General features: G+C 45.0%; 1 protein-coding gene across 1 annotated transcript; it reads right to left on the reverse strand.

The window, feature by feature from the left end:
- Positions 1-1139: 1139 nt before the first annotated feature.
- prmt9 (protein arginine methyltransferase 9) lies at positions 1140-22162 on the reverse strand. The gene is made up of 13 exons (XM_072678553.1): positions 21023-22162; positions 20722-20870; positions 18460-18696; positions 18057-18224; positions 17115-17217; positions 15933-16042; positions 15453-15645; positions 13331-13514; positions 9476-9788; positions 8023-8385; positions 7127-7280; positions 3683-3805; positions 1140-3441 (listed from the first exon to the last, which is right to left on the reverse strand). Exons 1-13 carry the CDS (start codon positions 21233-21235, stop codon positions 3181-3183), a joined length of 2571 nt encoding a protein of 856 aa, XP_072534654.1. The 5' UTR covers positions 21236-22162; the 3' UTR covers positions 1140-3180.
- Positions 22163-22194: the final 32 nt, after the last annotated feature.

Genomic DNA, 22194 nt, shown 5'->3' on the forward strand with positions numbered 1-22194 from the left:
AGTTGTTGGTTTATTTAAATTTTTTTTGGATGTTCTCACAATGCAAGATGCAGATCAGTAACCCATCACAATATATCTGCTGTATAGGTGCCTAAGAAATATCAGTCTGCTGGTGTGGGAGCATCTTTACCACGGTCAGAAATCAATAAACTTAACAGAAGAGCGTGGAAGAGCCTGTATGAAAAATATGAAAAATACTTCCTGTAAAGCAACATTTTATGGAGCTTCAGTATCATGCTGGTGCTTCACTGACTGTAACAGGGACAACGGCGTCTCCGTCATTCCCACTCCGGGCCGGGCTGATATTTACTGATCATTGCTGAAGTTTTTATCTGGATAAAGCGCCACTATTAACTAAATATCTTTATTTATTAAATATTAAACACTTATTAACAAGTTCAGTGATTATAATATTGCTATTGCTACGCTGGCATATAAAGCTGATACCAACAGGTAAAGCTAGCTGTCATGCACTTGCTATCCACTATCAAGCTAGTTCCTTTAGCGTGTGCTAGCTAACAGTTACCCACATCCCCCCCCCCACCCCGAACACATAATCTCTCCTGACCGTTTCATTGGGTGAAATTGTCCACGTGATTAATTAACCCATTCACGATTGAAATAAATGGAAAGATATATTTTTATTACTGTTCTTATCTTGACAGTGTCACTTTTTATCAAATTACTATTTATTTATTTATTGATTTATTAATTTAACTTTTTTAAGGGGGGGGGGGCAACTCTGCTGGCTAACAAGTAGCATGCTAGCTAATAAAATCAAAGGGGATCAGCTAGACTGGCTAACTATTTTTTAAAGCTACCCCAGACAGTTTATCTGTGATCTTATTTCAGTGAGGAGAACTAAACCGAGCTTTAATTGAACTGCTAAGTGTGAAGACTTTATCAGTAAGTGCTTTGTTCTAGCAGTGAGAGAACCAGCTCTGATGGATCAGATTGATCAGACTGCAGAGCTGTAAAGGAACTGGGAGCTGAATTGTCAGGGAGGTCAGTCAGACTGGACTGTACGATATTACAGGTGCTGGTCATAAAATTAGAATATGAAAAGCTTGATTTATTTCAGTAATTCCATTCAAAAAGTGAAACTTGTATATTATATTCATTCATTACACACAGACTGATATATTTCAAGTGTTTATTTCTTTAAATTCTGATGGTTATAACTGACTAATGAAACTAATGAAAACCTCAAATTCAGCATCTCAGAAAATTAGAATATTGTAAAAAGGTTCAATATTGAAGACACCTGGTGCCACATTCTAATCAGCTAATTAACCCAAAACACCTGCAAAGGCCTTTAAATGGTCTCTCAGTCTAGTTCTGTTGGCTACACAATCATGGGGAAGACTGCTGACTTGACAATTGTCCAAAAGACAACCATTGACACCTTGCACAAGGAGGGCAAGACACAAAAGGTCATTGCTAAAGAGGCTGGTTGTTCACAGAGCTCTGTGTCCAATCACATTAATAGAGAAGCAAAGGGAAGGAAAAGATGTGGTAGAAAAAAAGTATACAAGCAATAGGGAAAACCACACCCTGGAGAGGATTGTGAAACAAAACCCATTCAAAAATGGGGGGGGGGGGGGGTTCACAAAGAGTGGACTGCAGCTGGAGTCAGTGCTTCATGAACCACCACGCACACACAGACGTATGCAAAACATGGGTTTCAGCTGTCGCATTCTCTGGGTCAAGCCACTCTTGAAAAAGAGGCAGCATCAGAAGCGTCTCGCCTGGGCTAAAGACAAAAAGGACTGGACTGCTGCTGAGTGGTGAGTAAGTTATGTTCTCTAATGAAAGTCAATTTTGCATTTCCTATGGAAATCAAGGTCCCGGAGTCTGGAGGACAACGATGCCTTTGAAGTGTATGGTCAGTGATGGTTTGGGGTGCCATGGCATCTGCTGGTGTTGGTCCACTGTGTTTACTGAGGTCCAAGGTCAATGCAGCCGTCTACAAGGCTGCTGACCAACTTTATGGAGATGCAGATTTCTTTTTCCAACAGGACTTGGCACCTGCACACAGTGCCAAAGCTACCAGTACCTGGTTTAAGGACCATGATATCCCTGTTCTTAATTGGCCAGCAAACTCACCTGACCGTAACCTCATAGAAAATCTATGGGGTATTGTGAAGAGGAAGATGCGATACGCCAGACCCAACAATGCAGAAGAGCTGAGGGCCACTATCAGAGCAAACTGGGTTCTCAATACACCTGAGCAGGGCCACAGACTGAGCGACTCCATGCCACGTCATATTGCTGCAGTAATCCAGGCTAAAGGAGCCCCGACTAAGTATTGAATGCTGTACATGCTCATACTTTTCATTTGGCCAACATTTCTAAAAATCCTTTTTTTGTATTGGTCTCAAGTAATATTCTAACTTTCTGAGCTTCTGAATTTGGGGTTTTATTATTTGTCAGTTATAACCATCAAAATTAAAAGAAAAACACTTGGAATATCAGTCTGTGTGTATTGAATGAATATAATATACAAGTTTCACTTTTTAAAGGAAATTACTAAAATAAATCAACATTTATGATATTCTAATTTTATGACCAGCACCTGTAAACACTATAGAGTTTAAAACAGTCGTTTAAAAAGTTACTCGACCCATTAAAAATGCCAGGATCAGCTCAGGACATCCCTACTACAATCCACTATAAAATCAGGCTACATATAATGTGAAATGTTGACACATTTAAACAGGGGTAAATACTTTTACTGTACTTTTCACAATCGTACTTCGTTTTTATGCAGTTAAATGTTCAATTTCTTCGAAATGTAGGGCAAAAGGGACCTCACAGGGACAAAATGTCTTAATATGTCTGGTCTAGAGCATAAACCAGTCTAGTGTCTGTTGCATAAACTGTATTTTGATCCTCCAGAAAAAATAAAATTACAAAGTTACAATTACAGGCAATACAAAATTAACATCAATACAGTACATACTAGAGTCACTGGCAACATGCATCGCCCTTAGGTCAAGTTTACAGTCCACGATCCAGTTTGGTTTTGTGATACTAGATCTTTTAGGGGTGTTTAAGCAAATGTAAGTGTGTTACAACATGGGAATCAACACACTCCGCTGGACTTCAGGCCTCCAAGACCAAATCTGGACACCCCTCCCCTGCGAGTGGTCCATAGCAGAACACTGCAGAAGGCTCCGCCTAATCAGTGGCATTAGCTGCTGTAGCCGGCGCCGCCTCCTCCTCCTCTCGGACAGCTGTTATAGAGATGCTGCTCTTGTGTAGCTGGACGGTGAGCTGGACCCAGTCGCCAGCGTTCACCACCAGGGGACACTGCAGGACCACAGCTGCCTGCTTCCAGTGAGAGTCCTGGCTGAATGTGCTGACCGTCAAATCTGCATCCAGATAAATCTGGTACCAGAAGGGGATGGCTGTGACCCTGCCAGAGGCACTGACCCGTACCTGCCAGAGAGAGAAGTGAGAATTTAAAGCCGGTCTGAAAGAGAGCAAGAATCTGAAGCTGGTCTGAAAAGTTTCTGCAGCTGCCAGGCCAGGAGCACGGCCTACTGTATAGGAACAGCTTTACATGCTCTGTTATTCTTATTATTCTTATTATTTTCTAACGAGCATTATTTTTAATTGATACTCATGGTAACCCTCAAGTGTGTCATGTTAAGTGAAGAACTGAAGGGGAGTGCCTTACCCTGATGTCTCGGCTGTTGTAGTTGTTGTTGGTGTTCATGAGATCTAGGGTGAACAGCTCCACTGGATCACTGAGGTGAGTGCACTCCAGGGTGGACAGGTCCAAAAACACATGAACGGGCACCTGATAAAGAGAGGATGTAATCACTGGTACAGGGTAGGATATGCTATGGGTTCGGTCACACTGACTGCTGAGCAAGGATTGCTGTTCTCTTGATTCTTCTCATCTAATAACCTTTACCTGGCAGCTTCACCCCAATACAGTTAAAGAACGGCGTTTAAAATGGTGTTGACGAGGTGAGGCAGAGTCAGAGCCGGTTTATGGAAAGCCTAGCCGCTTCCCGTTTTCCCCGGTGTCTCAAAAAATGACAGCAACACCAATGGGAGCCTGTGAGCGAGTCCTCAATGAATGGGGTGAACGGAGCTAAATGGCTTTAAAAAATAAAATTAATTAAATAAATAATTTGATAATAATAAAATTAGATAATAATAGATAATAATAAAAATTTCCATGATCTTACTGTAATTTTGGAAAGTAGAATTAGATAATCACTAGAAATAAAAATACTCCTACTGAATGCTAATTGGTTGGCCAGCGGACACTGGACTTACGGCCAGTTATGACTTTTTCGTTATAACAGCTTCATTAGGTGATAATAACCGCAGGTAGTTAACGTCCTGGCCAGCCAAAGCCATGTTGTTGTTTTTCATCCTGTTTTTAACCCAAATCAGAAAGGGACCCAATCCCCATTTACATGAACTCCCTTTATGGGATGGTAAAGACCAGCACGTCTCCTCCGAATCCAGCCACTACCTCTTTTCAAACTGCTGCTAATGCAGCATCACCATTTAGCCAGCACGCTCTAATGAAAGCTCAGCTCCCCAGCCTCAAAACAGCAGCAACAGTCCCCTGTGCAGACCAACATCACACACACCATAGGAGAGATCTGAGGAAGAGGCAGAGCGGTCAACCCACCCGAGAGACAGCAAGGCCAACTGTGCTTCCTCTGACGCCGGCTGCTGATGTATAGGACCATGACCCGGGATTTGAACCGCATGGACAGCCACCCTTGGATCATAGTGTCCGTGTCTTAGTCCACTGGACCATTCGGAGCCCAGCTAATGGCAATGATTAATGCGGCCACCTTTGCAATGTTGGTTGCATTAAACATTAGCAGTAGCTGGGCTCCGAGTGGTCGAGCCACCCTCAGATCATAGTGACCGTGCTATAGTCCACTGGACCACTTATGACACTACGAACCCTGAAGACATTCTCGAGTCTGAATGCCCCTCTCTGCAAGTTCTCTGGCCGACAAGGGTAACTTAGAAGGGGTACCGAAAAGGGCGGCTAATATGCAGGTGAACGCATCTCATCCTCTCCCTGCGCTTTACACACACACGGCCTCAGGCTGACAGGGCTGCTGCACAGAGCAGCCAGGAGTCCCTCACTCCCCCTCAAACCTTCTGGTCGTGCTAAAAAGCGTCCTCGACTGAGCACTTCAAAGGCATCGTCTGAAACAACGCCACCGTCCCTCGAGTGCCTGACTGAAATTAGCATGTAAACATGACACTCAAAGCCTCCCTCTGCTCCTGCGGGTACGACGGGAAAAATCACATTACAAAGAACAAGAAAGGGGACCAGTGTCCTCAGGGCTCACTGGTGACACTGGTGGAGCGGCGTTTCAGTGCATGAAAAACTTGGGTGTCATGATAAGAAGTTGTTGAGGAAACACTGGGGGAAGTAAAACGCTCAGAGCACGGGTTGTCAGCTATTTAAGGAGGAGTCACTAGGGCGAGATCAGCCTTCACAATATAGATGGAGCAGGTTGTGCACATCTAACTATGTGCATCTAATGGTTTATGGTGTGGCGTGGCCATCGTGACCGGTCAGTGATGTTCGCAGATGGACATTCCTTGGCTGTATGGATGAATCAGGGCATTTTTTTTTACTACTTAATCTTTTTGGTTAAAAAGTGAGGGCCAGTGTTTAACCACGTCAAATCTAAGGCATGAACTGGAAGCGCGGATGAGCATGGGAATTCGGGCCATTTGGTTGACCATTCGAGGAGCCCCTATTCAGGAATTCCTTTTTCTGCATCATGGGACCAGTAGATGATGTTTCCTACACCACACTGTCTCTCTATTTGTGCTCTTGCTGTTTGTTAGAAGCACTATTGCATTTGTATTAGAGGCAGGGCTGTCGTACTCGGCTCTGCATGGACTCAATGTGAAGGCTTTGGTTATTAACTGAACCCCTGAACTTTTCTCCCCGATTTGGTCAATTCCAGTTCCCACCCACTAGCTAGGACATGCAACATAATGGGGTGGTGCAGGCTCTTTACAAGCTGCCACTAATGCAATACCAGGGACTTAACCGAGGCCCAACAATTCGGGGGCCTCTAATCCAGGTGTGTTTGAGGACTAAGAATGCTGCATGGTGTCTGACTAAGACCCTGTTTACACCTGCTCACGTCACGTGACTGAATCTGGACTGTATCCTGACAAGATTTTAGTCACATGGGTTTACAGTCTGAAGTCAAATGTGTTTCTAGTTAGTCAGACTGAAATCCGACTGCTGTGTCGGACGGTATATGCAAATTTGCTCGTTGCTCGACAATTATTACTGGGACCACCTCCTCAGGTGATTTGCTATGAGTAAAAGGACCCCCCTCCACCCAATCCGTCAATTTAGTCAATTCCATTTCCACCACTAGCTAGGACTCACAACATATTGGAGGGGGTGCAGGCTCTTTTCAAGCTGCCACTAATGCAACACCAGGGATTTAACCGAGGCCCAACACGTAGACAGTTGCAGCATTCGGGAGTCTCCAATCCAGGTGTGTTTAAGGACTAAGAATGCTGCATGATGTCTGACTAAGACCCTGTTTACGCCTGCTCACTTCATATGACTGGATCTTGGACTGTATCCTGATAAGACTTTAGTTACATGCGTCTCCGGTTAGTCAGACTGAAATCCGGCTGCTGTGTGGGTCGAAATATGCTAATTGTGTGAGTTGAAATATGCATTCGGGAGCCTCCAATCCAGGTGTGTTTAAGGACTAAGAATGCTGCATGGTGTCTGACTAAGACCCTTGGTATATGCAAATTTACTCATTGCTTGACAATTATTACTGGAAGGGGTCTTGGTTGTTGAATGTGAGACGGATGGAGAGACGGATGGGTTTACACTGCCATAAGGTGGCTCAAATGGGCGTTCACAAATGTCCCCCCCACTAGCTAGAACTCACAACGTAATGGAGGTGCAGGCTCTTTTCAAGCTGCCACTAAATCAACACCAGGGATTTAACCGATGGCCAACACGTACACAGTTGCAGCATTCAGGAGCCTCTAATCCAGGTGTGTTAAAGGACTATGAATGCTAAACTCTGCACTACTGCCATCCTCCAGGACTGGAGTCTGAGGTATGATATGAAGGAAAGCTTACGGTGAACTGGTTGATGAAAGGAGCAATGTTGAATCCCAGCGTGGGGTCTGTGCCCTGCACCGCGCTCTCCTGAAGCAGGGTGTCCGACTCCACCAGCAAGCCGTGAATCACAATGCGCTCGGGGAAGATGCGTCCACCGTCCTCTAGGAGACACCTGGAAAACATGGCACAAGTTGGGAAATTAGGAAGTTAAAGCTACAGCTTAGTGGAAACATCGAATTTACAGTCTCTCCAGTATTGACCAACTGAGTCTTGGTTCCTCTCAAGTAATCAAATGCGTCTTCGGTTAGTCAGAATGCAAATTCGCTCATTACATAGCAATTAGTACTGATGTTTTGATTGTACTGGGAGGGGTTTTGGTTCTCGAATGCATCTTGGAGAGGCGGATGTGTTTACACTGCTATAATTATAAGAAACACTTGTACACCTCCTCATTCAGGAGGTGGTGTAATGCTGTGGGCAATGTTTTGGCCAAGATACCAACCAGTCACCGTATTAATGCCACAGACTATTTGAGCATTGGTGCTAAACATGTGCTGACCTTCATGACCACAGTTTACCATCTTCTAAAGCAGGAGTGGGCATTTTCGGTCCTGGAGGGCCGAATTCCTGCACAGTTACATGCTTTTCTTGCTCAAACACACCTCTGAGTTCTTTTGTGGCCTTTCCAGTAATCTAATCTGAATCCAGGAGAACACTTTTGGGATGTGGTAGGACAGGAGACTGGCAGCATGTATAGACTGCAGGGATTGTATGATGCAATCATCTCAACTTTTAGTATTCCTGGTTCCTTTAGTGTTCCTAATAAAGTGCATCTATAAAAATGGACATGGTAGCGGTCACTTAAAGCCCTGAATTTGCACTTTTACACAAACCATCAACCTCAAAAACCTCACCTCGCCAGTGTGGCTTTCTCCATCAGCCTCTGCCTGATCAGCCCACAGGTTTCGATGCAGTCCAGCATGATGGCGCTCCACAGCTTCTCGGAGGCTGGCCTCTGCAGCACTGCAGTGTCGTCGTCCACTTGGTTGAGCCAGAACTCCACCGCGCTTTCCTCCACTCCGTTACTCTGGGCCAGGAGCTGCAGGAGAGCCTGGTGTTGCTCCTTCTCCACCGAGCTGTAGGCCCGCAGGAAGGAACCGGAGTCCTGCCCCAGCCGTGCCGCCATCAGAGAGAGCACGGAGAACCCTTCGGAGACGTCCAACACATAGAGGGGCTCTGAGCAGCAGACCTCTGGATCCAGTGTCTCCTGAGATGATCTGTAGGGAGTAGGGATGGACAATTTAACCATTTCTGCTTCACAGATTTCAGCTTCCACAACCAGAAACGACAGAAACATTCATCCATCAGCCATAACATTAGCACCACGCACAGGTGCAGTGAAAACCATTGATTATCTTCATCTAGCGTGGCATCTCTCAAAGGGTGGGATGTATTATGTGTGTTAAAAGCAGGAAAAATGGTCAAGCTTAAAAAGCTGAGACTCTCTGACAAGATCCAAACTGTGATGTCCTGAACCAATCGTCATGCCATCTCCAAAACATCAGGCAATATGATGTATCGCAGTATACAGTGGTCAGTACCCACCAAAAGTGGTCCAAGAAAGGACAAACCATCACCAGCAACCAGAAGGAACCCATCTGTGCAGTGCCTAGAGTGGTGGGCAGCCATCGCTTCGGAGCTCGGGGCACAGAGAGGGTTAAGAGCCTTGCTTAAAGGCCCAGGTATCAAACCCACAACCCTGTCATCAATGGAACGGTGCTCTAACCGCTGAGCAGTCATTTAAAGCTCTGAATCTGCACTTTTCACAGTCCAGCATGATGGCGCTCAACAGCTTCTCGGAGGCCACCACCACTGCCTTGCTCAGGGGCCCAACAGCAGACATCCTTAACTTGTAACTCATTATTTAGGTAATTCTGGACCATTTCTGCTGGACGACGCATTCTGTTTTTGTGCAACGTGTAAAGGGCAGGGTTTTTTGGGCAGTAAGTGTTTACTTGCTCAGTAAAACATCTCCAAGTTCTCCTCATGGAGTCTAGTATTTAGAGTTCTCCTCAGATCAACACCTGGTTTGGTGGTAAATCAGGGCTTAATGATGGTAAATCAGGTGAGCTGCTGCTGCTGCTGCTGCTGATGGAGTTGAACACATCCTCCACGCTGTGCTGGCTGGACTGGGGGGCGTCCAGGAGAAACCTGGAGGAACCGAGCTCTGTTCTTCAGACTAGCTCACGGACAAGATCTCACTACTTTCTTCAGAATGGATTTTTGTTTACCAGCATCTGTTCTAATGGGATCTGATGTTGCCAAGATAAATGTGCTCAGGTGCATACTAACCACACACACGCCTACCTGAGAGAGGTCAAAAGCTTGTCCAGTGCCATCCGAAAGGTATGGTGGTAACTGACGTTGTTGAGCAGGGCGATTTCGGAGCACTCCAGTGTAAACATGTTGGTTGGTGTGTCGTGGCGGGTCTGGAGGCTAGCCAGCGCACTGCACAAGTCCACCTCAGGATTCGACTGAGATATAGGACCATCATCATCTTCCATGCTGTCGAGGTGGAACGTCTGGCCGTCTCTCACTATGGCAACGCAGCACAGTCTCAGGTAAGCGTCCCTGCAGGAGACTTCCACCAACAGCTCGTCGCTGCATTTCACACTGCAATCTGGATGTGGGAGGGAAAAAAGGCAGCTATAGAGGATGCACCTACTACTTTTAGAAGGATGATGATGATGCTACAGTAGACTAGAGATATCAGTATTGATGGAGATACCTTTCAGGCCTGTGTACCTGGACGTTAATAACAGGTACAGTGTGAACAGTGTGTACATGTAATTGTAGATGAATATGAACATTAGGCTTGGGCAGTATAACTGGGGTATACAGCATTACCGTATTTTTTATTATTAATTTTTTTAAGAGCAGGATTTTAAAATTATGATGTATGTGATACATCAAATTTCTGTTCTGTACTATTGATTAATCCATTGATTATTTTGTTGATTAGTCAATTATTCTAAACTATTAATAGAAATGAGCTTCTAATGCAAATTCCTTTTATTTTTAAAAAAAACTGTAAATAAAGGTTTACTTATATGCTTTATATTAGGGATGCAACGATATCACCTTTTCCATTTCCGATACCAGACGTTCATCTTCCGATACAGAGCATTGATACAGAGTACCGATCTACTCTAACTTAAATCCTGGACAGACGGCTCCAAGTCCTGATATTTAGTGTTTTACTTTCTACAGGTTGTACCTTTTTATATCTGATTACAATTAAGATCAAATAAGCTGGTTGAGGATCTGCACATTTGAAAAGTTTCAGAGCTGGAAGAATTAAAATTGCCACAATACAGAACCACGTGCAGGTAGGGAAGCCTAATCAGGCTCAGCTTCACCAAACAGCTTTTAACTGGTGTTGAAATTCCCATTTCAGAGCAGTGGGAAAACACCAGTTTAGAAACAGAAAGAGCTTCTGCAGCAAATTTCTCATTCAGGTTCATGACTCCTAAAACTTCAGTGTTTCCTTTAAACAAGCTGCTGAACCATAAAAAGAAAATTAATTAATTAAATAAATAAATAAATAAATAAATAAACAAACAGAAAATGCTGTAAATGTAAAAGCTGCATTAGAAATCTGTTTAATGGTAATAACTATTCATGACTGGCTTTTACTGGTTGTTTAAATGTTTGTTTGTTTTTTATAATAAAGGAAAAAAAAGTAAGTTAGTAAGCTTCATGGTATCGGTGCTCGATATTGCCAATACCAATACTCTGTGTAAGTGCCAGTATACCAGTGCCAGGCACCGAAACCAATAGGGAATACTAGGAAAGGTGGGAGAGAAATGAGTTGTTGAGCATCATCAGCCTATAAGTGGTATGAGAACCCACGAGAGGATATTCCTTCAAGACCTCTAACTCTCCATGACCATACTAAGCCCCACCATCTTCCAAAAGAGGAGACTCTGAGAAACTGAGAGACCGAGCGAGGTCTCTGTGAGATGTGTGAGGAGCAGAGTCCTGCAGGACTGGAATCTGCTGGTATCCCAACAGGTGTGTGTAAGTGTGGCTTGTGTCTGGGAGTTGGAGGAGTATGCATATTCATGCCCCATTAGAATTTCATGAACACTAAAGAGAGGCATCAGTGCTGGCGGGATGTCGGGGAAAGAGGATGTCAGCAATCACCGGAGGAGGAGGTGGAGAAAAGGAGGATGAGGAGAGTGTTCCTCCCCAGACGCTGCCCCCGACAATTAGCCCTAATGCTATAGGAAGCTCTTATCAGCGCTAAGGCCCTGCCTGTGACTGCAGCTGTGTCATAACAGAGCAACACTGACCTAAAATAGTCCAAAACGCCATGAGTCACACACACAGCAGCCGAGTTAAACATTCAGGGCTGCTCTCGGGGTTCGGACATGATATAATGTGTTCAGAAATGTTTGTTGGTAAAGTAGAACTTTTTAAAAATAGATCTGCATGTATTAGTGGTTTCAGACTTCTGTGAAATTAGATCAGACCAGGCTGTGTGACTGTAATGCTTATGAAGACCAGGCTGTGCCAAAAAACCCACCCCATCACACTAGATCACACTTCTATATACATCATAAAAACCATACATGCAAGTTTTAGCATCTAGAGACTTTCTGCTCCACGTTAAATACGGACATGGATACGGACGGAGCCTTCCATCTCGTCCGTATTCATGAGCGCTCTCGTAAAGCTTACGGATACGGACAGAATGGAGCAGTAGCACTGGAAATTGTGGGGCAGTGTAGCCAATAGATCCAGCATTTAATGGCCTCACAGACTACCTCCGTTTACACCATTGCCAGGCAATTCCGCTTACTGACTGGCTGAGAGACTGACTGACGGACCTTGTTGAGACCAGCATGAGCAAGAACTGCTTCTGCAAGAACTGCAAGAACCCTGACTCTGGCCTACAAAGCCAAGACTGGACCAGCCAGCCCCTCTGTACTTGATGGCGATGGTCAAAAGCCGATCTGCACCAAGAGCCCTTCCAGCTTCAAGTACGGCTCGGCTCGACCCGCCATCCTTTAAGATCCACTGAAGACGAGCGTCCAGACTTTTCTCTGTCCTGCACCGAAGTGGTGGAACGAACTTCCCCTGGGTGTCCGAACAGCAGAGTGATGCTCGCTGTCTTCAAACCCTGACTGAAGACCCTCCTCTTCTGAGAGGACTTGGGTGAATAGTAGAGTATTATGGTCTCCTTACTGACTTGTGTTTAGTAGAGTCTAAGATTAGAGGATCTTTAAATTATTAGTCTATTTAAACTAGCTGAGGTTTTTCTGGAGTGAACAGTGAAGCACTTTTGTAAGTCGCTCTGGAGAAGAGCTTCTGCTAAATGCTGTAAATGTAAATGTAAAGACTAACTAGTCAATATGTGGTCTACATTGTAAGACTCTGAGGGCTAGGCTTTGACCAGGCAGGGTCACATGAAATGGTACAGGAAACAGAAGAGAGGTCATTTAATGCCACAGAATTAAAAAAAAAATGAAGCGCATATATTTTGGTCCCAAACTCCTTTGAAAACTTTGAAAAGCCAGTGACAATTCTTTGCAGACAATAGCGGTCTGGTAAAACTAGGCTCGCCTCCACCTGTCAGAACCGATTTAATACAGCTCCAAATAAAGAGGCTTTGATTATAGAAAACCTTTAGTTTGAAGCTACAGGTAAGTCAGAGTTCATCCTGCTTTTGTTGGAGTCGCTAAGGTCTAGATTTTAGAGCATTGCTGTGAGGATTTGATTGCATTCAGCTCCACCTCATCCCCAATTCATCCCAAAAGTACTGGATGGAGCTCCACCACCATAATTCCAGAGAACACAGTTCTTCCACTGCTCCACAGCTCAATGCTGCTGGGGGTCTTTATACCCTTCTGGCCCATGCCTGGCATTAGGCATCAAGTTTGCTGCCTCAGTCCTATTCTATTGGCAGTACTTCTCTACAGGGCCTAGACAAGCTGTGTTGGTGTGTACACATGTGCACATCCGTGTCAGCAACGGGGGCAACAACTAAAAGTAGCTGAATGCAGCTGACTCAGCTCACCGGTTAACTGCCAGGTTTGGTAGGTCTGTTAGAGCCAACTGTGCTGGACTCCGGCCCCCGTTGTCCACCCCTGGTGTGGTTAATATGTATGGAGAACCTGCTGGGTTCTCCAGTGCACTTTTAATTATTAAGAGGCTTACGTGCTGGGCTTTGCACTGGATAGATGGCCTGCTCCCAGCAGGTGTTCTCCTGCGGCCCGGTGGAGATGCTGTTCTCCTGGTCTAAGTGGAGTTGGAACCACACGGCCAGAGCATCCACAACTCCCTCCTGGGTCACCGGCACTCGCAGACGGGTCGTCTTCCTGCAGCACAGGCCCTCCAACTCCTGCAGGACAATGAAGAACTTATAAAGAACAACTACACGATTTGTCTCTATATGATCTAAAATGTTTTAGATCGATGGAATTAGTCAGAGCAGCTGATACTTTCGGCCAGCAGAGGACGCTGTAGCTCTGAGGAAAACAAAGCAAGCTCCTTAAGGACCATGAGGTGCCTGATTGAATCTCTCCTACTTTCCCTTCCCCACAGATCTTGTTCAGTGACCAAATAGATTATGTGAAATCGCATAAGGCCAACAAGCAGAGATGGATGACAGGATATAGTGGCCAAAAAGCTTTTTATTTATTTATTTAATTAATTAATTAAAATTATTTTAAATGGGCATCTAAATCTGGGTTTTTGTTCTAATGAAGTGAATCTGGCTCCTCAAGGCCCCCACGTCTAATAAACATCTGCTGTATTTCACCAGTATTCCTCACCAGCATGTCCCTGAGCAACCTGAAGAGCCAAAGCTAAAGCTCAAGCCGTGGCTGAGGGAGTGGCTGCCCCGCTTGCCCAGCGGTCCCTTAAGTTCGTCGCCTCCCTGCTTCACCACAGAAATTAGTGGCTGGGTGCTGGGACGGACGGGAGGTCCCACAGCAGCACTGTGAGCGGTGAAAGCTACTGTCCGTCGCCCACCCATACCATGCCCTACCACCACAGATGGTAGGGACCATGGGGCACACAGGGCAGCCGCTCCCCTCAGTGGTGGTCATATGAAATATGGGTCAGCGATTGGTCATGTGAAAAATTATGCGACTATAAAAGATTTCTTATATAAAATTACGACAGGAGCTCATTACAATATATTCCATGACTTTTTAAGTACTTTTTTCAATGTTGTTATTTTTAAGGACTATTCATTACTGGGTTTTATCATATTTATTCTTCATGACTTTTTTTGGTGGAGGAGTAATTGAGGAGTGCTTTGTCAGATTTCTGCTTTGTGTTTTCTAGATAAACTTTGCTGAAGTTTAGTATTATACAAATGTCATGGAAATGGAGTTTTAGGTTGTGTGTAAAAACTGTGAAAGCTTCAAAAACACACCCTGGACTTCCCAGCCCATACAATCTACACATGCAGCAGAAGCAGCAAAAACAGCCAGTGTTAAACTCACTGCTTTTGTGATGGTAATGCATTAGCAGCCCATTCTTGTCGCTGCTATAGGGAGTGTTTCGGCCTGAACTGCTTTTTAAAGCGACACAATACACTGCAGCCAGTCAGGGCTGGGATTCCCCAAAGCCTCTTAGCACAAAGATCAGTGTTAAATGGTAAAGATAGCACACACTCTCTAAACACTCTCTCTCTACCAGTAAAGAGAATCCTAATACTATATAAAGCTTCTGAGAAACCGGGCCCTGGACATTTACATATATCAGTCTTAAAGATATAGTACTAAACGTACTGAAAACACTTAGTTTTGGTACAAGAAAAGGTCCTAAATGGACTTTAGAGAAAAACAACATGCATTAATATAGAAATTATGTAAAAAATATAAAGCTATGTAACAGCAATAGATGAGACATTGCCTCTCATCAGAATAAACTTGTTATCTGCCTGAACTACTTCATCCATACGTTCCATCTCATTAATTAAGGTCCCGATTCAGGCTGTCCCCCGGTTCAGGCAGTCCACTCTGGGTGGCAGGTCATTGAGTGTTGCTGCCTGGTCTTTCTGGAACTCTTTACCTTTATCTGTCTGCCCCTGTACCTCCTTTTTTTTACCTTAAAAGCCCAGCTTAAAGCCTAGTCTCGGGATTCTTCCACTCCCTGAATTTCAGTTTCGCCCTAAGACTACGAAGGCGCTATACGAGTATAACTTCTTACTGTTATGGGATATGATCTTATTCACTATTATTATTATGGGCTATATTATGGCAGAGTCCTCCTCAAACTCTACAGCACGCAACATCACAGCAGTGGTGCTAAACGTAGGTGTGTGTACCTGCACGCTATTGAAGTCTATATCCAGCACCCTGCAGGGCTCAGTGAGGGCGGTGAAGCCTCCAGGCAGACGGCTCAGTCTCTCAGTAGTGTAGGGCTCTGCCGACTCGTCTGCATCAACCGAACAGCTCACAGGACTGCGGATCTCTCCTACTGCCTCCAGATCCAATCCTCCAAGTGCAGGCACACACAACCTGCAAACACACGCAAACACACACACACACACACACACACACACACACACACACACACACACACACACACGCAAACACACACACACACACGCAAACACACGCAAACACACGCAAACACACGCAAACACACACACACACACACACATATATATATGCAGAGCTCTGTGCAGAGGTAGCACATGATAGTTTTTTATCTAATAGCTCTTATTAAAATATTAATTATTTTATTTATTATTAATTCATGTAAGCAATTCACAAATGATCAGAAATGGACCTTGTGGTCTCACCTGTGGTGTCTGCGGATCTCTTGACACTCCACAGCCATTCCAAACACAGTCGCCCCAGCAGGAATGACTCGGCCCGTTTGGGAAGGAGCAGACAGCGGCTCCTCTGGATTCTTTTGAGAGACATGACACACATGTGAGTCCCCTTTATTTACAGCTTTGGAGAGTTTTAAGCATAGAAAACATGAACCCACTGATGCATCATTTCAGCTGTGATTCCTTATTTGGGCTGAATGGCTCCTTAGTTGTTCTTTCCAGATGTCATTACCACCGGCAAGCAACAGGTGGCACTGTTGGTTCAGTTAAAAACTGTGCTCAGTTTCTATTGATGTGAATAAATTTATGTTCTAAAGGATTCTGGAGTGAGGTACTAGTACACAGTGCAGGCAGACGGTTCTAGAGAAGTATACAAACACATCGATAGCTGCGCCCGAGGCGGCGGCCTAACTTTAGGGTTCTGCCATTTTGTAGTGGTGTTCGTAAACATAGCGGTGAGTGAATTTTCAGCCTACTGTAAATCCCATAATGCATTGTAATATATAGTGTACAAACAATGTACACTTAAGAGATATGGAATACCCATAATCCACCACATTGTTTGGTTTGAAGTGAGCGCACACACACATGGGTGGACGGGTGGGTGGACGGGTGGGTCTTTGGATGGTTGAACAGGTGTGTGGACGGATGGATGGACGGATGGATGGATGGATGTCTTAGCATTTTAGCAACAGCATGACTGAATCTTTTTGGGTGTGTACTAACTGAACTTGGCATGGAAGGTGAACCATGAGAAAGATGATGTGGGCGGGTCTACACAATTACTAGCCATGGCCAGTTTGAGCAGGCAAGATAGGAAATGATTAGGTGTTTGTGGGCAAGGAAGACTCTAGATTTTGCGGGCAGGCGTACCACGTGGTCGTTTTCAAAAAAGGTGCAGACCTCCAACTGTCATTAAGGTCAGATGAATGTCAGTAAGCTCGGGATAACCGCGTGTGCTCAGACAGGCTTTAAATAAACAGACTGCAACTCAACCATTCAGCCCTGTACCCAAACTCCACCATCTCTACCATCAAGTTTACAAGTAACAAGTGTGTAAATCACTTTGCCAGCACTGCTGTGGAAGAACAAGACCAGAAATGAATTATTTCTGTCAAAAAGCTAAACCTGGTGAGTGGGAGCACTTACAGGAGGCGGAAGGAGCAGATTCTTCCAGGCATGAATCAAACTCTCGATGATTCCCTCTCCAAGCAGCCCGGCATCCACAGTCTCAGTCACGACCAGGGACACCCTTCCAAAAAGCCAAAAGAAATACTGAACTGCTTTCTCAATGGATTTCATTTAAATGCAATTTAAAAGATCCCACAATAATCAAGATACACTATGTGGACAAAAGTATTGGGACACCTGCTCATTGATTGCTACTTCTGTAAAGGGATTGTTAAATCTTAAAGGGGTTTATCCTGCTTTTGCTGGAGTAACTGTCTCTACTGTCCAGGGATCAAGGCTTTCTACTAGATTTTGGAGGAGCATTGGTGTGAGTTTTTGAGGTCAGAATATTGAATGATTACCACTCCCCTCATCCCCATCTCATCCCAAAAGTATTGGATGGAGCACCATCATCCTTCATTTCAGAGAACACAGTTCTTCCACTGCTCCACAGCTCAATGCAGGGGGGCTTTATACCCCTCTAGCCCACGCCTGGCATTAGGCAGCATGGTGCAGATGCTCTTCAGAGAGTCCTATTGTATTGGCAGTTCTTCTCTACAGGGACTAGACAAGCTGTGAGTGTGTGTGCATTTGCAGGTCTGTGTCAGAAATGGGTGCAGCTTAGCTTAACATAGCAGAAAACATTCATTAGAAGGGGTGTCCCCAAACATTTGGACATGGTGTAATTTATATATACATTAATATATGAACTAATATATTAACTTTTTTTTGCTGTGAGGCTAACAATGCTAACAAACAACAGGGGTCAATAGGTCACCCAAATAGAGACAGTAGAGACAGTTACTCCAACAAAAGCAGGATAAACTCATTTTAACACCTTTAATTTAGCAAGAAACACTAAATCAGCAGGTGTCCCAATACTTCTGTCCATATAGTGCGTTTCAGCCAACGAAGATTCACCTGTTCGGAATATCTTTGGGGATTTCCATCTCAAGCGATTTCATGTGTAGAATCTTGATGCTATCTGCCATGTTATTGGCGGAGACCACCTCACACCCCAGCTCATACATAGTCTTGGACAGCTCACAGGCGTAGACTTCGCTAGCTCCTGCCTTCTTCGCACACATCCTGGTTAAAGCACAGCCGAGTACACAGACCAAACACATCTTTGTTGATGGAGAGAGAAAGAAGCACGCATTTCTGCATGCATTATTAAAACTACCATCTATTATTTCAGCTTATTTACGGACTCCTGATCTGGTTTCTGCGCTTGAGAGAAGCTGAATTTCATTAATTCATTTATTCATTCATTCATTCATTCATTTCAAGCTGCACTTGATCAAATCACTGGGTCAGAGCTTACCCAAGAATGCCTGTCCCTGTTCCAATGTCCAGAACTGTGCTGAAGCCCTCCTGCACCGCCCGCTGAATGGCGAGCTGGTACTTGCGGTTCCGCCCGTGGTCGTTCAGCATTAGGAAATGCCAGCGCTCCACCAACCAGTTGGCCACGCGGTAGAAGTTCTCCTTCGCCTCGGGGAAGTCCGGACGCAGCTTGAGGGCTTTGTGAAAGTGTGCCGCAGCCTCATCCCTGAAACCCATTCTAAAACATAGGAAACGGGTCAGATTACAGCTGTACTGAGGAACCTTGCCCTGCATGTGGGCTCACGCTGTTCAGTAGTTCCCACACATGAGCTATACTATTCTGGTACCCGCCCGTTCGTAGCTCCCTCTGGGCACTAGCAATGCTCCTGACGCTAGAAGGCTAAGGACACGGGTAACACTGGTCTCCTCCAATACGCAGCATTGCCAGGCCTGGCCCTCAGCTCCGCCGCACCTGCTAACAGATGCTTAAGAGTGAGGAGGGGGCCCGAGGTCGTGAGTTCGAATCCAGAGCCATGCCTCTCCCGTGCCATCAGTGGCCGGAGTCTGAGAGAGCACAATTGGCTGTGCACTTCCTGGGACTGGTAGATGGCGGGCTCTCTCCCCTCAGTACTTTCAGTGATGTTAGCCAGGTTAGCACAGGTATCTGTTAGCTGGGTAAATGTACATTACTGCCATGACTTAAACCTCTACTTTGGCCCTTAAGTCCTTTAAGTGTTTCATATCTAAAAACAGAAAACAGAAGGTTAACATTCAAAATATTCAAATACTGGATTATGTAAACCAAAGGCTACGATAAGTTTGGATATCCAAATATGCAAAGGGCCTTCCTCACCACAACCATCAGCTTCCCTGGAAACCATATCCTTCCCCACACTCTAGAGCTGGATCATGCATGTGTGAAGAACCTTTGAGTCGGTATAGAAACTTTACATCAAGTGAAAATGTCCTTACAAGCCTTTAAAAGGTTCTTCACACTCACTGACCCGTTTAATGGTTCTTCATGGAACCAAAAGTGGTTCCTCTATGGCATTGCTCAAAGAACCATTTGTAGCACCTTTATTTTAAAGAGTGCATGTTCTCCAAACCTTCAAAGCCCGACGTAAAGGCTCTTTGGATCTGTGAAGGGTGCTTAATACAACAGAAACCACAAATAACCACTACACTGTATAATCAATTTACACTCTACAGACAAAAGTATTGGGACACCTGCTCATTCACTGTTTCTTCTGAAATCAAGGGTGGGGTGGGGTGTGTGTGTGTGTATATATGTGTATGATATATATATATATATATACATACACACACATACATACACATATATACACACACACACACACACATTGCTGTGAGAATTTGATTGCATTCAGCAATAAGAGTGTTAGTGAGGTCAGGATGTTGGATGATCACCACCCCACCTCATCATCCCCAACTACCCTAAAGTATTGGGGGTATCATTTCAGAGAACACAGCTCTTCCACTGCTCCACAGCTCAATGCTTGGGAGCTTTAGACCCCTCTACCCCACACCTGGCGTTAGGCAGCATGGAGCCAATCGGTTCATGTCAACCTGCTCCAGGGAGTCCTATTCTATTGGCAGTACTTCTCTACAGGGACTAGACAAGCTGTGCGTATGTGTGCATTTACACATCTGTGTCAGCAACGGGTGCAAGTTAAAGTAGCTGAATGCATTCCTTAGAAGGGGTGTCCATAAATATTTGGACATAGGTTGTATACAGAGTCTTTTACAAACCAAAAGAAGTTTAGGGGGATATAAAAAAAAAACGTAAAGTGCAGGTGACTCAGAGAAGGTGGTTTTAAGATGAGGTTTAAAGATGAAAGAGCAGAGCAGACATGAAGGGGATGTAGCAGAGAGTTCTGGAGTTCGGGAGCCGTAGTACTGAACAGCCAGCCACTGTGTGTGGGACTGCAAGGATCCCCGCAGCGCCAGAATATCTAAGGAAGAGAGGGACAGTGGGGATAAAAGAGCTCGGAGAGGTGTGGAGGGGTGAGAGCATGAAGGGCTTTGAAGGTGAAGCGCTTTGAGAAGTTGGTTTTTGATAAGGGAGAACTTTGTTAACCAGTGAGGCTCATATAGGATAGGGGTGATATGGGGGCGGAGTGTTTGGTGAATGTGAGGAATCTTATAAGCACCTTTCAAGATACCCAAGATCACTGTACAAAGAGAAAAGGTGGAAACATCACTCCAGCCATGACAAGAAAAGACAGGACAGAGTAAACCGTACCTGAAGAGATGCTCTCCCATGCTGTTGACAATCACCTCATCAACCGGAAACAACTCCAGAGCTTGCTCATAGGAGTCGAAGAGGTCCTGAATACGTCCAAGAGAGTCCAGCTCATCGGCCCACTTGAAGAGCGTGAACCTGAAGGATTCCTATTTGAAAACCCCCAAGAAAACACACGCATGTGCCTCAATCCATCAACATCAATTACCTTCTAGTCCTCTTCCAAACAACTGCACAGCTCCCCTGAGAAATAATCAGACGATAATAACCAAGAAAAAAAAAAAAGACACATTCTACTCACTCTGGCAAAGTCCTTTAAGACCGGGGCCAAGTTTAGGACAAGAAGGTAGTGGACAAAAGCCGTCCCATAGTCCTGCTGCAGCAGGCACTGCTGGGCGCTTTCCAGGGACCTTGATATGAGCTCATTTCTTGCAGGATCTTCCCTTGTCGCTTCCCTTGGGCCTCCTCTTCTGGAGCGCCTCGTCCTCTTTGACTTTGACGTTTCGTTGGGCATGTTGGACGGAGTGAGCACCACAAGTCTGTTTATACCATCATTATCATTATTGCAGGATTATATTAAGTCTCAACTGTAACCATGGGAAAACCTCATGTGTTTAGAAAAGCAGGCAAGCAAGCTGCTGAGTATTACACCATACTTTCTAGACGGCTAATTAAATGGCACCTGTGATCCAACTCTGTTAAATATTCAGGTTGTGAAAAACTGAGCCACCCATGAGCCTAAATGGGAGATCTGTGGGGCCCCTGTCCACTTAGCCATGGTCCCATTATAGAGAGGAAGGCCCTCTACACCTTTTACAGGAGAACATAATGCAAATCCTGAGCTTTTAAGTTAATTTAATCCCCAGAATACACTGATGATAATAATAAAACACTATTATTATTATTACTAGCTAATAATAACACCGTATCCCTGACTGCCTAAACCTGGCCAGTTCAAATACAGCTACAGCCACGTTTAGGCTCTAATCCTCTAAACGTCGTAAAATATCACTCATCCAGCATCACTAAAGCATGACAGCACTAACGGACATATCTTTAAGGGCTTAACTCCTCGGCATCGCGTTAAAACCAGGTCTCAAAGTGCCCAAAACCGCCATAAAACGGCGCTAAACACAGAGGGAGCACATAACCAGCGCGGTCCCTCACATGAACCGCTATGCTAAAGCTAACCAAGCACATCAACTCGCATTTAACTCAAGATCCGCACCGAACAAACCACTCAGATACGTCTCCGTCATATCATCGCCTCCGTACAACCAAAACGAGACCAGACTTTGCTTCACTGCAACGCCGATAAAAACGGAATTCCTGCATCTAAGCGTTAGCTTGCCGGCTAACGCCGTAGCCAGGCGCCGGCTGTCCCTCACGTAAATAACACCGGGCGGACAACGGGAGCGCGACCCGACCCCGAAGGTTCCGCTTGAGATTAATCCGCATGACGTCAACACGTTA

This window comes from Salminus brasiliensis, chromosome 4 (genome assembly GCF_030463535.1).
Source record: "Salminus brasiliensis chromosome 4, fSalBra1.hap2, whole genome shotgun sequence".
Classification (NCBI taxonomy): Eukaryota; Metazoa; Chordata; class Actinopteri; order Characiformes; family Bryconidae; genus Salminus; species Salminus brasiliensis.